This window comes from Physeter macrocephalus, chromosome 7 (assembly GCF_002837175.3).
Source record: "Physeter macrocephalus isolate SW-GA chromosome 7, ASM283717v5, whole genome shotgun sequence".
Taxonomy (NCBI): Eukaryota; Metazoa; Chordata; class Mammalia; order Artiodactyla; family Physeteridae; genus Physeter; species Physeter macrocephalus.
In genome coordinates, this window is record NC_041220.1 from 101,248,513 (window position 1) to 101,265,519 (window position 17,007).

At 43.5% G+C, this 17,007-nt stretch overlaps 1 protein-coding gene across 1 annotated transcript in view; it reads left to right on the forward strand.

Annotated features, from left to right (window-relative positions):
• Positions 1-14,997, forward strand: part of PROM1 (prominin 1) — a 117,289-nt gene extending 102,292 nt beyond the window's left edge. Inside the window, exons 16-26 of the mRNA XM_024119531.2 lie at positions 477-561; positions 2,299-2,445; positions 3,126-3,197; positions 4,208-4,300; positions 6,153-6,206; positions 6,819-6,899; positions 7,003-7,071; positions 9,566-9,658; positions 13,302-13,420; positions 14,006-14,030; positions 14,938-14,997. Coding sequence (XP_023975299.1) covers positions 477-561; positions 2,299-2,445; positions 3,126-3,197; positions 4,208-4,300; positions 6,153-6,206; positions 6,819-6,899; positions 7,003-7,071; positions 9,566-9,658; positions 13,302-13,420; positions 14,006-14,030; positions 14,938-14,997 — 898 coding nt within the window. The remainder of the gene's footprint in view (positions 1-476; positions 562-2,298; positions 2,446-3,125; positions 3,198-4,207; positions 4,301-6,152; positions 6,207-6,818; positions 6,900-7,002; positions 7,072-9,565; positions 9,659-13,301; positions 13,421-14,005; positions 14,031-14,937) is intronic.
• The last annotated feature ends 2,010 nt before the right edge of the window (positions 14,998-17,007 follow it).

Sequence of the window (17,007 nt, forward strand, 5' to 3'; positions counted from 1 at the left end):
TAGTAGGTGAAGCTCAACCCTGGAAATATGGAGGGAGATGGTCTGGCAGGGGCTTGATAGAGTTTCAATCTTTTATGACATCTTTTAATGATAGTGCTTTGTAACTTGCCTCTTTCTGACATCTGCTGTTTTTTTAGATTAGAGTTCTTCCCAATTTGTAAACTTGTTATTATTACTCACAGCACTGGAAAGAACACAGAGGACACAGATAGAAGGATGTAGTATTTACCAGTCCTAGTGTATCTGTTGCAAACATGGGACATTTAGTAAAACAGGGAACGAAGTCAGGAATGGCAGGCACTCGGGGGATTCGTGCAGCCACTGGTGATGGCCTTCCGTGTCGACACCCAGATGCCATGTCTGTGGTCACAGGTTAAACAAAGACGAACAGTTCGCCTTTCTCTCCATCCTTAGCGGTGGACAGAGGTAGCCACAACTGCCTTTCTGGATCCTGATTTCTCTGTTTATTCCCTCAGTGATTGCAAAGAAAATAAAGGCATTTATGCCACACTTAAGCTAGAGAACACCTACAATATCAGTGAACATCTCAGCATTAAAGAGGTGAGTAATTAGAACCAATCAGGAAATTGACATTTCTTTACTAAATTCAGTTGTCTTTTTTCTTTTTTGATGAAAGTCACATAAGATAAAAATTAACCATTTTAAAGTGACTTTAGTACATTTGCAAGGCTATGCAACTCTCACCTCTACCTAATTCCAAAACATTTGCATCACCCCCGACCAGTTGACTTTCTTGAGGCATGAGTTTCTCTAGCAGATGATGGAAGATCCTCTCCGGGGGCCTCCCTGCAGACACTTCACAGGGAAAGCGTTTATCCTTTGAGTGTCCCTGTTCCTGGAGGCAAAAACCCCACTTGTTTCCCAGGGATACTGACTCTCCCAGACCAGCCATCCTTTTCTGTCACATCCCTGAGTGGGGACAAGAACTGTGGCCCACAGAGTCCTCACTCCTTACGAATGATGGCTGTGGCCCCAGAGCTCCCAGGTAGGCCTTTAGCAAGAGACAGTGGCAACAAGGATGGAAGGGACAGAAGGGAATGAATGACCTCTCCTCCTCCTTTGCCCAGACCGGCACCCAAGTCTTGAGTGTTCAGACTCCAAGGAAAGACCCCTGTACACAGCACACTGGCTGGAGGAAGGGGCAAGGGGGCTTCAGCACAGAGCTCCCAGGTAGGCCTTTAGCAAGAGACAGTGGCAACAAGGATGGAAGGGACAGAAGGGAATGAATGACCTCTCCTCCTCCTTTGCCCAGACCGGCACCCAAGTCTTGAGTGTTCAGACTCCAAGGAAAGACCCCTGTAGAGCACACTGGCTGGAGGAAGGGGCAAGGGGGCTTCAGCAGCCCAGGCCTAGGGCGCCCTTAGCCTAGGCTGTGCCCACTCCCTCATACCTGGAGGCCTTCTGGCCTTCTCAGCTGTGCAGGAGAGAATCTAAGGAACCTTGTTTCTTCTGGGCTTCCGATATAGAAGCAATTACCGAGGAAAATCAAGGGGAGAAGTTGTTCCCCAAACCCCATGGCTTACCCACTGAGGCATCACAGAAGGCTTCCGGGGTTGCCATGAGGCCACAACAGCCTGATGATTTTCAGATGTGAAGAGGTTTATTTGAAAGCTGTATACAAATTTCGGATTCTCTTCCCTAAATATAGCCTGCATGTATTTATAGATAAAATATAATTTTGCAAGCAAGCCCTAATCGATGCCCTCTACTCATTTACTCATTATGCCATGTGCCGTTTTCTTGGTGCACCATGATGAGTAGGGTGGGAGAGGCCCCAAGTCATGAACCATGTTCCCGTTGATCTCAAGTCTCTCTATTACCCAAGTCCAGTGCATGCTGCCTCCTTTCCCTGGAAAGCAGCCTGCCCAGCCCCTTTCAGCATCTCTGTTTGTCAAGACTTGCTCAGAAGTCACCTCCTCTCTGTTGCCCTCCCCAGCCTCCTGCCTTGAAAGGCTCGGTCCCTGGTGTCCCAATGCGTTTCATGTGCCTTTATCACGACACTGCCTCTTCCCTTTGAGATCTTTGAGGGTAGAGATGCAATATGATTTTGTTTTGCATTCCACCTCCTCACATAGTGCTTGGCATAGGGCATAGGGAAGAAGGCATGGAGGCGGGGAAGGAATGGGAGGGGAGAGAAGAGAACCGGGAAGAAACGTCATTCAGGTACATGTGTATTTATTTTGGCCTGTGTAATTTTATTGCTCTTTTAAAGCATTAAGTAGGTAATGTTTTTGGAGAAAAGTGGATTTATTTATATCTTTCCTTTTTATTATGCAGCATACCAGAAACATAAATAATAATTTTGAAAATATGAATATAAGAATTGACAATATAGTTCTGCTGGATGAGGCAGGAAGAAGAAACCTTATGGATTTCAGTTCTTCAGGAATAGACAAAATAGACTATGGTGCCTTCATGGCTGCGGTATGACCCATATGTTCACACTTGATCTTTTGGGGAAAAGTTAGGGTATCGTGTGTGTGTGTGTGTGTGTGTGTGTGTGTGTGTGTGTGTGTGTATATGTAATATTTTTTGTTTGTTAGTTTTTTGTTTTTATTTTTTTACTGAGATGAGATTCACTCAACATGAAATTAACTCTTTTACCAAGTGAGCAATTCACTAGAATTTAGTATAATCACAATATTACATAACTATCATCTCTATCTAGTTCCAAAGCACCTTCATCACCCCAAAAGAAAGCCCCGATCCCATTAAGCGATTGCTCCGCATTTCCCACTCCCAGCTCGTGGCAACCATCACTCTGTGTTCAGTTTCTATGAATTTACCTATTGTGGATATTTCATATGAATGGAATCATACAGTATGTGACCTTTTGTGTCTGATAACCTTAACTGGTCCGTTTCATGTAGCCCAAGTGTTTTGAGATTCATGTACATTACAGCATGTATCAGTATTTTATTTCTCTTTATGGTTGAATACAGATAATACTGTGTGTATAAACAAGAATGCAGATGTGTCTAGCCTTAGAGTGTCTAGCCTTACTTTATGGTTATGGACTCATGTTCACTCTGTTGCTTACTAAAATGTTGTTAAGGTTCAAAAATCCCATATCCATAACACAGCTTTTTACACCTCTTTTGTAGACTGGGAAAAATCCCACAAAAGTGAATCTGTTATCATTTGCAAATGATCTAGAAGTAAAAGCCAACCATTTGGTGAGTTCAAACGGTCCGGTTCAAGGCTGTCATTGTTGTAGATGTGAAATGTCAGAACCGTTCTTAGAGAAGCTATGGAAGAGGTTCCTTGTACCACAAGTAACCCTTGTTTAAACATGCCGCTCTGTGCATGTTAAAAGTTCCCAGCAGCAGCCATTGCCACGTGGCGCCGCAGTCCGTGAGCGTGTGAAGGTTCCCAGGGCAGCTTCAGGGTGCAGGCTCTTCCCAGCCTCTGCTTCTGGTGCTGCTGCCCTCACTGCTTTAGCACCGGACCTGCTTTCACTCCGTCCACCCCTCCACTGCCAAACACCTGTGCGCTCATTTTCTTGCAGTGTAGGGAATGGTAACTGAGGACGTGGGAGGGAGATCCCGTTTGGTGCTTTGCATCGCCAATAATGAGCGGATAAGGGAGGGCAAAGGCACCATCCGAGCCCCATAAGCTCCCCCATTACCAGCTTCTCTGCTGGTTGGTGACTAATGGCTGTAACTGGTCCCTTTCACAAAGCAGCAGACCTGGACTCTGGGGGAAGACCAGGATTTAAATCCTGAGTCAGCCTCTTCCTAACTGTGGGAACTTAGGCACAATATTTCACCCCTATGTGCCTCAGTTTCCTCATCTGTTAAATGGAGGCAGTAGTAACGCTTGTTAGACGTTACTATACTAAAAACGATTTAAGTGTGGGTTAAATAAAATTTCTCAGTTGATTGAACCTTGGTTTTCTCATCTGTAAAATGGAGCTATAGCTACTGTAAAGCGGCTTTACAGTGGCTTTATTATGGTGAAGTGAGAGAGAGAGAGAGAAGGCAGCCTCAGGCACTCAGAAAGAACCCATGCGGGTAGGTTATTGCTGAGAGTTCATGGTTCCATGGTTTGAAGGAGGGTGTCTTGGCACCGTCCCTCCAAGTTCGTCATCATATAAGAAGGGCTGCCTACTTCTGTCCTGATTAGAGAGAGTGCTCCAGAGTCTGGAAACAAGTACTAATATTTATTTACTTTATTCTCTTTGTAGCCCCAAGGAAATTTGAAACAGAGCCTGAAAAATAATACAGGAATCTTAAGAAATATTCATCGTGATGAAATCATTCCTTTGCAAAAATTAATGGTAACAATCAACAACCTTTGATATTTTGCTGTGCCCTGGGCAAACTCTGTTTCACCTAGCCTAATGATATATTCATATGTCACGCGTAGGTCAAATTTGGTTGACCTCAGGCTAAGAAATTGAGCTATTTTTAAAATAAATGATAGTAGCTGGGCTTTGAAGAGGACACACTTTCAATTTTCACCACAGATTTTCTGCCTTTTTGTTGCCTTTTTCCATTTGAGTGTGAACAGTTATTTTAAATCTGTGGTTGCCTCCTATGTTTTTCTCTCGTTTCCATGGCCTTAAACAGGCTCCTGTCAGCCATGCAGCAGCTGAAGTGCTGGACTCACTCTTACTTAGTTTATTATTATCAAACTCTCTGTCTTCATACCCTGCCATGAAATATGTGAGGCAAGGCGATGTCCTTTCTTTCCACATTCATTTAGCTCTACTCCCTGCTCTGATGTCCTTTGCTCCTCTCTTCCATCCAACTTTCTCACTTTTCCTTGCTTTTCTTTCCTCTCTGCCTTCTGGCTTCTTTCCTAAATGCCAGAAAGGCAGTTTGTAACAGAGAAAGAACATGGGCTCTGGAGTCAGATCGACCTGATTTCATATCTTGCTTCTGCCTCTCTGAAGTCTTATGGCTTTCAGTTTTCTCATCTAAAAATGGTGGGAAGGGTCCTTGCCTCACTGGAGCCATTATTACTATGTTTGCATGTGGGAGGGACATGTTTGCGGTCGTCAAGGGGAGGACTGCGTGGGAACCAGGTTACAGAGTCAGCCTGGTCAGGTTTGAAGAGGCTTATTCGTCCGTTTGACTCCACCTTCAGAATCTTCTAGAACTAGTGTTTACCATCTCTCTCTTCATTTTTCCTCCTGCCTTTCTAATTCAGTGGAGTATTCACCAAGTCCTCCTCTACAGTTTTCTTAGTTTGTGTGCTGCGCTCATCACAGCTCTCTCTCTGCTATACTTTATGCCTAGCACAAATATGTTAACATTTTAAGCTGGTGTTGACATGTTCCTTAAATGCTTTCCTTCAAGTAGACACAGGACTCCTTGGCCTTTTCAGAGTTGGGGCAACCTACAATTAGGCAAGTTGTTCTGTGGATGTGACCTACAATCTAAACCAGGGGTTAGCAAACTGTGGCCCTGAAAACTGCAGCCCATGGGCTCCATCTGGCCTGCTGCCTGTATTTATTTATTTATTTACTTATTTGTTTATTTATTTATTTTGGCCACGCCGTGTGGCATGCGGGATCTTAGTTCCCTGATCAGGGATCGAACCTGGTCGCCAGTAGTGGAAGCTCAGGGTCCTAACTACTGGACCACCAGGGAATTCCTCTGCTGCCTGTTTGTACAAATAAAGTTTGACTGGAACACAGCCAGACTCACCTAGTTTACAGATGATCCGTGGCTGCTTTTGGCTACAAGGGCAAAGTTGAGAGATTAGGACAGGGTATGGTCTACAAAGTCTACAGTATTTACTATCTGGTCCTTAACCGATAAAGTTTGCCAATTCCTCATCTAAACCATGCAAATTAAGCCACTCTTGTTGAACAGGTTTTACTGTAAACAATGCCTGCCACTTTGAGCAAACCTGATTCAAAAGAGTTTTGTGGCTACCTGACACATGGTGTGCTGCCCTTTGAAGCTCTAGAATATGTATCCCAATTTTCTTCTTCAGGTTTTCTTATACCCAAATATGTGAGGTGCATATTGTTCCTTGTGTCTGTTGTTTTTTCTCGAACGAAACTATTACAGAGTAAAGTCGGATTTGATGGCTGACTTATGGGTGGGGGGGATACAAAGCATGTGATCTTGCAGCTTCACGTTACAGGTCAGGAAATATGATCTGTGTTTATTCACCAGAGTGCTGTGCACCAAAAATTGAAGGAGCTTCAACAGAAAAGCAGTGGATTGGGGGTAAGGATTTGTTTTCTTTCTCTGTCTTGGGGTCTTGTTACAAAAGCACACACAGACTTTCAGAGATGTTGGGTTTTGCAGGTACTTAAAGTAAAATCAAGTCTCAGTGATCCACCCATTTTAAACACCAAATTGGGTTTTCCCACCCTCTCCTTTCTACAAGGACTTCTGTAAATGAAGACCGCATCCTGGCTTGTTATGTACACAGGAGAAAGCTGTTTTTGGATGTGTAGGATGCAAGTGTAGGTGGTACATCGGTCACTTTTACAGAGATAATGCTGCTTGACAAACAGCCTCCAAATCTCAGTGCCTTCCACACACAAACTTTCACTCTCACTAGAAAACCAGTACAGTGCTACCCTATCGGTGTTCCATTGGCCAAAGCAAGTCACAGGGCCAAGCTCACTCACCATGATGGGGTGGGGACGTATACCCATCTCCTGGGAAGCCAAGCCAGGGAAGGTGTCACTAATCATGAACAGCTAGTAGAGTCTTAACTAGCAAGTCATGGGGCTGTGGGGCTGAGTTAACAGTACTCGCATCAATATATAAACTGTCTGATGAAATTCTTTTATCACTTGATACCGTGGCGACCATTGCTGTGTTTTCCAGGTGAAAGTGGCCAATATCATTCTCTTTTTGGATTCTGCTCAGGACTTCATCACAAACCGAATCTCCACAATTATTGCTGAAGTAAGTTGTTATGCCAATAAATGGGTGTGTGACCATAACTGCATGATTACAGACGGTGATAGAGTCATTTTAATGGCTTTATTACTCTTTGATGTCTTTCCAGGAAAGTAAGAAGTATGGGAATACGATAATGAGCTACTTTGAACATTATCTGCAGTGGGTCAAGATCTCTGTAAGTGGTTTATCGTTGATGAACATAAGGGGGCTGTGTCTTGGGATAGTCATTTTCTAGGATAAAATCAGGAGGAAATCAAATGAAATTCACAGAAATTAGAAGATAAGTAAAAGGACCTTGAATGTAGGAGCCACAAGTGGAGGCACCATAAGACTCTGCACAAGTGTGTCCATGCTGGGCAGCTTCCCGGGCCTGCCCACCGCGGACGGCATGCCCCTTGCATTCTCCCCCGGCTCCCTTTGCTAATTGCTGTAGGGACTCTGGTCTCCTCGACTGTGTCTCCCCTGGCAAACCGTGAGCTCCTTACGTTAGAGTCCATTTGCAGCTGTGGTTTGTACACGCCTTGGGCAGCACTGAACCTGCTATGTCATTGGTGTATTTGTCGACTAGGGGGCTTAAACAACAGGAGCTTATTTTCTCACAGTTCTGGAGGCTGGAAGTCCAAGATCAAAGTGTCGGCAGGTTGGTTTCTTCTGAGTCCTGTTTCTTTGGCTTGTCGGTGGCCGTCTTCCCCTTGTGTCCCCACGTGGTCTTCCTTCTGTGTCTGTGTCCAGATTTCTTTTATAAAGACACCAGTCCTATTGGATTAGAGTCATCTTAGTGACCTAATTTTACCTGAATTCCCTCTTTGAAGACCCTATCTCCATATACAGTTGCATTCTGAGGTACGGGAGGTTAGGACTTTGACATGGGAACCTTTGGGGGACAAAATTCGGTCCATAAAGTTAAGTCTCCGTGAATAAATCAGTAGAGAGAAGTGGAGGAGCAGAGTGAAGTTTCCAGTGGCGCACGCAACCGATGGAGAATTATAGTATCTTTCCTCCACACCCTCTCCAGCATTTATTATATGTAGACTTTTTGAGGATGATCATTCTGACTGGTGTGAAGTAATACCACATTGTAGTTTTGATTTGCATTTCTCTAATAATGAGCGATGTTGAGCATCTTTTCATGTGCCTCTTGGCCATCTGTATGTCTTCTTTGGAGAAATGTCTATTTAGGTCTTCTGTCTTTTTGGATTGGGTTGTTTGTTTTTATTTGTTATTGGGCTGTATAAGCTGTTTGTATATTTTGGAAATTAAGCCCTTGTTGGTCACATCATTTGCAAATATTTTCTCCCATTACATGGGTTGTCTTTTTGTTTTATTTACGGTTTCCTTTGCTGTGCAAAAACTTTTAAGTTTAATTAGGTCTCATTGGTTTATTATTGCTTTTGTTTCCATTACTCTGAGGAGAGGGATCCAAAAACTATTGCTGCAATTTATGTCAAAGGGTGTTCTGCCTATGGTTTCCTCTAGGAGTTTTATAGTATCCAGTCTTACATTTAGGTCTTTAATCCCTTTTGAGTTTATTTTTGTATATGGTCTTAGGGACTGTTCTAATTTCATTCTTTTACATGCAGCTGTCCAGTTTTCCCAGCACCACTAATTGAAGAGACTGTCTTTTTCTCCATTGTATATTCTTGTCTCCTTTGTCATAGACTAATTGACCATTAGTGCGTGGGTTTATTTCTGGGCTTTCTATCCTGTTCCATTGATCCATGTATACCCTTACCCCATTTTTTATAACACTAACAGTGAAAAAGTTTATAAAGAGAGTGTATACGGTTGTTTGAGCTTGGAGAAACATAATGTTATTAACATGGGCTGCCTTGTAAGGTAGAGGTGGAAGAAAAGGGGGAGGTGAGCCAACCAATAAAGGAAAAGAAATAAGACACACTGCCCACCCCGGGAACTAGCATCTAGCTTATTGTACTTACTCCAGAGTTTTTTGAATGAATGAATATAGTTTTCTTAAGCTAATGGGATTGGAGCATCTGTCTGTGATTCATTAAACTTGTTTAGTCTTACCTCAGTAATGAGTACTTTGCTTTCTGTCTTCTAAAACGAGGTCAGCAGGTCCTGCCATTTTTGTAAATAAAGTTTTATTGGCACACAGCCACACCCATTTGTTCATATATTGTCTGTGGCTGTTTTCGCCCCACCATGGCAGAGTGGAGCAGTTGCGACAGATAATCTCAGCCGAGCCTGCAAAGTCTAAAATATTTACTCTCTGGCCCTTTATAGAAAAAGTCTGCCAACCCCTGTTCTAAAATGTAGACTTATTCATTACCTAACTTTCCAGTTTCTTCCCACATCCTTTGTCAGACTAGAAAGGGGGCGGGTAAGAAATTCAGACTGAGGCATTGTGCTGGCCACGTATACTCTTTAAGTCTCTGCAGAGTCCAGCAAGGATGGGTCTTACATTTCCAAATAACAAACCAGGGAACTAAAAACCGAGGCTCAGAGAGAATCGGGGTCTTCCTTTCATGTACATACTTTTTTACGTTGTAGAACTCATCCATAGAAATCAGCTATCAGCTCCATATCCAGAGGGCCTAAGGATTCTTTTTGTGAACAGGCCAGAAGTGAATAGGGTGTTTAATTTTATTCTTGTGGAATTTTGTGGGTGTGGCTCCATCAAAGTTTGTCTGTTTTTCTTACCCCCATAGATCACTGAGCAAATGGCAGCCTGCAAACCAGTGGCCACTGCTCTAGATTCGGCTATTGATGTCTTTCTGTGCAGCTACATTATCGACCCCCTGGTAAGAATTTCATCTTTCAAAAGAAGAAAACACAATAAACTCATTATCTTTGATTTTTTTTTTCGGATGGTAGTTCACACTATAATATAAAATAGGTTTCTGCTTGGGTCTGTTACAGTTGTAGAATCCAAGACCTAAGATCTAAAATGTAGATGAATGTGTTCTGACACTAATAAGCTAGAAAAGTCAAAGTCCTTGCTGCATATCTTCATTCCTTACTTGAATTTTATTTACAGAAGTCAAGAGACCCTCATGAAGAAAACTGTTTGTCTGAAATAATTAGAAAGGAACATCACTGGTGTGCAGATTGCCAGTATTCCAAAGGACTCTTAGTGCAGCTATATATGTAACCCTAAATCTATAGCAAACTTAGTTTAATTTTTGAGTTAACAGCCCTTTAAGATGTTACCATTGGGCTGGTAAGTTCCAATTAACCAAGTTTATTCCTCAGCTCTGTTCACTCCTCGATATACACTGACTCTCTCCATGAGTCAATCCTCTCATTCCCTTCACTTAAAGCACCTCAGTGGCTTACTGTTAATATCACAGGAAGGATCAGGATCCTTAATGTTATGCTCTAGGCCCTGCATGATTGGGTACCTGCCCATTGGCACATTTTGCACTATTTGATCACTTTTCTCACTGTGCTTTAGTGTTTTCTTTCATTTCTTTATAAACTCCAATAAGGATGTTTAAAAAAAAAAATCTAGATTTCCCCACCCCAGGGCCTTTGCATATGCCAGTTCCGCTGCCTAGAAATTAGACACAAGCTCCTTCTCCCTCATTCTTCCCCTCCACACCCATACCCCACCTAGCTGACTCCTCTAGGTCTTATAATATAATGGTTGAGAACACAGACTCTGCATTCAAATTCCACTTCTACATTTTCTGAACTCCGTGACGTGGAAATATTATTTATCTTTCCTGAGCTTCTTCACCTTAATTAGGGTTGTTTTGATGGTTCAAAGAGAGACTACATGGAAAGCCCTTAACACCTTTCCTGGTACATTAACACACTCCGTAAATGTTCGCTGTTATTAGCTATTGTTCCGTTTTCGGGTCTTAGCTCAAACATATCTTTTTTTCCGGGAAGGTTTTTCTGATCTTCCCAACTACATTTGGCTCCCTTTTGTACACTCCCATGGAACTTTCTGCTTTTCCTGTAGAGATGTTTTTGCTGTTTGTATTGTACATTGGTGTGGCTCTTTGGTAAGACCTATCCCCTGCAACACACACTAGACTCTGAACTCCATGAGCACGAGCTGTGTGTTCACTGCTGTGACCCTGTCATCTGTAGTGTTGTCTGGCACAGGCCGTAAGGATGATCAGATAGCTGCCTGTCACACAGTACATTCAGATTGCTCTATCCGTCCATCTCTCTGTTCCATTATCACTTGTCTCTGCGGGAGGGACTTTTGTACCTGGATGGAAATGATCCTGCCACTTTCCCAGCCATGCAGATCCCCCGGGGCCTTGGTCTCCTGGCTGCTTCCCTCCCCTTCTGACTTTGTACCCTTTGGTCTGCTGCTTGGAGCCCCTGCTGAGGGCTTTGATTAAAGCCCTCATTAGGGGAGCCCTAGGTTAGTTAGGCTGGTTCATTCTGAACTGATTTCCTTGCTCCCAGTCTCCACTGCCTGCTCACAGACAGTCAGATCACCCAACGAGCAGGTGCCTCTCCAAAACAATCGGGGACCACTAGAGGGGAGGCCTGGAGGATGCTCAGGAAGACTGTAGGCTAGAGCTTTGTAGCAGGTGGTTTAAAGAGTAAGGAAGAGTTCTGGCCTTTGGCTCTGCCAGGAAAATAGACTCCCGGCTGGCAAACATGTTTCTTTTATATCTTGATTGTACCCAGAAGGATTGAGGCAGCTTCCAGTAAAAGGTATGGTTGTCATAAAGCTCTAAGCCTCTCAAAACAAGGTTGAAAGTATAGAAATCTACCAATAAAAGAATATGTGGGAACGGAGAACAAATTTACTGAAAATTCTGGGCCAAGTGATGCCACTCTGTCCAATGCTAAACTCAACCAGGAACAAAGCAGAAGCGCAGTGGCCGAGACATGAGGGTCTGGGAGGTTGTTTTTATGTCCGAGCTGCCTTTTGCCTCGCAGTGGGCTGGGGAGGGCTGCTCTAGTGTCACAGGGTTATCCTAAGGCAGGGGCTGCAGACTTGAGCCTCTACAAGGATCTGGAAGGTTGTAGATTTACAAAACAGGCCAAGGCCAGACGCTGGCTAGTGTCTGGTACCCACGGGGCCATACTGGTTGTGCACAGCCATCTCTGTTCTGATTGGTGGGTCAGGTTAAATAATGTTGGGTATCACCCCTGTAAGAGCTAGTGGTATGGCCTGCAACAAACTGAGGACAGATACCCCTCTTGAAGGAAGAACCATCACTCAGCTCCAGCTGATGTTGCCTTGTGGGAACGAGGGCTCAGCATTACGAGTTCCGACTTGAGACTTTTCGAGAAAAGACGTAAAGCCAGGTTTCTGTGTGACATCTGACTTAGGAATATATGCAGCTGTCTTTAAAAAAATACTTTAACATTGCTCTTTAGGCAGAACAGGATTGAATTCAGCCCATGACCATCCTTAAAGATTGGTTAAATTCATCATGGAACGTTTGTTGGGGGCATCGTTATGTACCAAGCATTGCATCTGTTCTCTTCACACAATAGTGTTATGGGATGAGGATACTGCCAGTCCCACTGTTCAGAGGCAGAGCAAAGCCAGGAGGTTTAATGAACCACCCTCACATCAAAACAACTCAGAGGGCTTCCCTGGTGGCGCAGTGGTTGAAAGTCCGCCTGCCGATGCAGGGGACACGGGTTCGTGCCCCGGTCCGGGAAGATCCCACATGCCGCGGAAAGGCTGGGCCCGTGAGCCATGGCCGCTGAGCCTGTGCGTCCGGAGCCTGTGCTCCGCAGCGGGAGAGGCCACAGCAGAGGGAGGCCCGCGTACTGCAAAAAAAACAAAAAAAAACAAAAAACAAACAAACAAAAAAAAACAACTCAGAGAAGGATCTGAGCTCAGGCCTGCAGGCTGTCCATGCGCTTATGGCTGGCCTCAAAGCCGGGGGCCGTCTAGTGGGATGGTTAGCTGTTGTTTGGGGGTGTCCTAGATGCTAAACCTTACTTCAGCACTTGCTGCTGCTGTTCCTCATTTGTAAAATAAATATGACAATAGGATCTATTCAAGGTTTTCAGAAAGATGGAGTGAATTATAATAATAGGTAGCACTGGGGCTTCCCTGGTGGCGCAGTGGTTGCGCGTCCGCCTGCCGATGCAGGGGAACCGGGTTCGCGCCCCGCTCTGGGAGGATCCCACGTGCCGCGGAGCGGCTGGGCCCGTGGGCCATGGCCGCTGGGCCTGCGCGTCCGGAGCCTGTGCTCCGCAACGGGAGAGGCCGCGGCAGAGGGAGGCCCGCATACCGCAAAAAAAAAAAAAAACAAAAAACAAAAAAAAAACAAACAAACAAACAAAAAAATAATAATAGGTAGCACTTCACACAGTGGCCGGCTCATCTTAAGTTCACAAAATTAGAATCCATTAAAAAAACTGCCAAATAAAGTTATTTTCCCCAAGCCAGTGTTGTTTTCCATTTCCCATCTTCAAGCATCTAATCCTCATGATTTTCCTTTCTCCCTGCAGAATTTGTTTTGGTTTGGTATAGGAAAAGCTACCGCATTTTTACTTCCTGCTATCATTTTTGCTGTAAAGCTGGCCAAGTACTACCGTCGAATGGATTCTGAAGATGTATATGACGATGGGTAAGTAGACAAGAGGCTGGGGAATCATTTTCTAAGTGGCGCTCCCTTCCGAGCAGTTGCTAAAGAACGGCTCTGATGCGATTAAACTTGATTTTTTTTTTTTATGATTACAACTATATGACATTCTTTATTTTTTTAATTTTTTTTTAATACAGCAGGTTCTTATTAGTTATCCATTTTATACATATTAGTGTAATAGGTCATCCCTATTCAGGTGAAATTTTGGTACTGGTTTTCTTATGCTTATTTTAACTTTTTTTCCCCTTGCTTAATCGTCTCAGCTTCCTTAACCAGCCTTCTTATTTCTTGTTTGCAGTTCCTCTGTCTCGGGGACTTGGCACTTTACTTTATAACTGTTTTTACTAGTTTTCATTTTGGCTCCGCGGTCCACCCTTCACTCTGTGCCTGGTGAACTTGTATTCAAAATGTGTTCATTTTGACTTCATTTACCTCCTTCTTAATATGTGTTTCTCCTGAATTTGCTTTGTCAGCATCTGTATTAGAGTAAAAAGGTGGGGGGATGCAGCTGTTGAGCTGTAACTGTAATTGAAAAATCATTTTATCTCCCTTTTTTGTGTTTTATAGTGTTGAAACTATACCCATGAAAAAAGTAAGCCTTTTCTTTTTTAAGCCATATCTCGAAGGTGGGACTGGGGAGGGCTTTATTATTAGATGACAAACTTTTAAAACTAAAATAATAACATTAAATTACATAACAACAACAAATATGCCCAGATAAAAATAAATGCTGATGCCTCTTAAAATGAGAGCTGGCACATGGAGCATAATGAAGAAATCCTTGCTGAATGAATGAAAATTGTCTATGTTAAATTTATTAATATATAAAATGTTTGTTTGGATCTTTGGTTTTTTAAAGGGAAGAAAATGTAAATATACTTTTTGACTTTCTTTATAGATTTAACAAATTGTTATATACTTTTTACGACCATTACATTGTCTTTGTAATCCATGATGTAAATGCTTCATCTTAGAAATAACATGGCGTTTTGGTGCATTTATTTTTGTTACAGTATGGAAAATGCTAATATTGGTTCTCGTAGACATCGAGGCACCCAGGCAAATTGGACAAAGTTTTTAAACAGCTCCAACTGCATGAGTTCATGACCTGCAGCATCTCCAAATATTGGGAAAGAAACCTTCCGTTCAGGAGTTTACAGAGTTCAGTGAGGTCACATGGAGTATGCACTGACCGGCCTAAGAGTGGAAAGCGCGCACGCCTATTTTTTAGAAGTTTTGCTTTAATCATCTGAGCCTTCTATGAAAATTTAAATATGTAAAACATTCATGAATTCCCAGTTTAGCCTTTGGAGCAAGACAGGAATTTGGGCACATTTCATCCAATGGGAACTTCGACTCCTAGTTAGAGAAAGCCCAGAAAATAGCAGATCTGTGTGTGAACAATAAAAGAATGATTTCAGAATTATGACTCTAATCTTCTTATTGAAAAATAGATCTAAACTACAGATGTTAATGAAGTCTCTGTATTATTTTCTTAGGGCGGCTGTAACACATCACACAAACTGAGTGGCTTAAAGCAGCGTGTTCTCGAACTTTAATCGAGGCCGGAAGTCTGAAATCAACACGTCAGCAGAGTTGGTTCCTCCCAGAGAACCTGAGGGAGAGTCTGTTCTGGGCCTTTCTCTGAGATTCTGATGATTGCTGCCAATCCTTGGCCTTCCTTGGCTTGTAGATGTATCACTCCAGTCTCTGCTTCTGTCTTCACATGGAGCTTCCCTTTGTGTGTGTGTGTCCCAATTCCCCTTATCTCCTAAGGACACCAGTCACTGGGTCAGGGCCCATCCTAAGCAAGAATGGAGAGATTGAGGCAAGATGGCGGAAGAGTAAGACGCGGAGATCACCTTCCTCCTAAGCAAGAATGACCTCACCTTCATTTCATCGTATCTGCAAACAACCTATTTTCAAACATTCACAGGTTCTAGGTGAACATAAATTTGGTGGTGGGGTGGGCGGGGGGGTGCAGATTATTCCCCCCCCACGCACACACACAGTCACCCAACAACAATAGCAAAGAGCCAAAGAGATAGGTAAGTGGACATGAAAGAAAGTGACACTGTACATACAGAAATTAAGGTAAATTACCAAAATCAGAAATGGCAGAAAATTAAAAAATGTTAGTAGACATACACAAAATAGTGACTCATTCCCCTCTTAATTTTAACCTTTAAGATTTGTCTGGGGCTTCCCTGGTGGTGCAGTGGTTGAGAGTCCGCCTGCCGATGCAGGGGACATGGGTTCGTGCCCCGGTCTGGGAAGATCCCACATGCCGCAGACCGGCTGGGCCCGTGAGCCATGGCCGCTGAGCCTGCGCGTCCGGAGCCTGTGCTCCGCAACGGGAGAGGCCACGACAGTGAGAGCCCCGCGTACCGCAAAAAAAAAAGATTTGTCTGTATCTAAGAGCACATTAATAACCCACTGCATGTGTCAATCAATTGTCTCTGCATCTAACCCAGTGACGCCAGCCCCTGCTACACAATGGATTCACCTGAAGGGGGAACTTTTAAAAAATACTGATGTTTGGGTCCCATCCCAGGAGATTCTTATGTAGTTGGTTAGGGATGTAGCTTGAGCATGTGGATTTAAAATTTTTCCCAGGTGATTCTGATGTACAGCCAGGGTTGAGAAACACTGCCTCTGGTTAATTAAATCAGAATTTCTGAGATGTATCCCAGGTAATTCTCATGTGTAACCTGGGTTGAGAATTACTGATACAGCTTCTACATGCATTTCATCTGATTTATATATATATTCATTGATCATCTACTATGTCCCAAGCACTGTGCAAGACACTGGATGGGGGAGAGGTGAGCTAACAGACTAGATCCAGCCTCCTAGGAGCTCAGTGTCAGTGGTGGAAACCAAGATGACCCATTTGATGAGTATATGAGAGACACAGAAGGCTGTGGGGTGGTGGAAGTCGGGAGGGTTCCTGCAGTTGAATTTCTGAAACATATGTGCATGAAAAACCTATGACACGTTTAACAAATCTGTTTCTCGTGAAGCTTCTGTGCCTTTCACTTGTCCCCTCCTGTAATCCTCACTGCATCCCTATGAGGTCAGCAGTTTTAGTTCTAATTAAAAACGAAGTGGCCTGAAGCTTACAGAAGTGAGTTGTCCAATATCACCCAGCTCATAAGTGTTTGGGTCAGAAGATGATCCAGGTCCCCCAGATTCCATAGCTCCTGGCTCTCCTGTTGAATCTATTCCATTAGCGCTAACCTTAGTGCTCTGTTGCCTCTGCTTAGTCACGCTGGCTTTGCATCTTTTGTAAAAGAATGTTGCCTGCAGCCTGAAATATACAGGATAGCCCATTCTCAAGGCTCTGACCTTTAGAGGTATAACGCTTTGCCATTCATATAGAGATAAACAGAGAATGATTTCTGTCCTGTTGTGAGGTTTATAGGAACATTGTGACCAGACCTGTAAGAACAAAGGATTCCAGCACCAAAAAGTTTGCAGCAATCAGTGCACCCCTTCCCCTTTTAGTATAAAACAAGCCTGAATTCTAACTCGGGTAAAATGGTTCTTTGAGACACTAGTCCACCAGC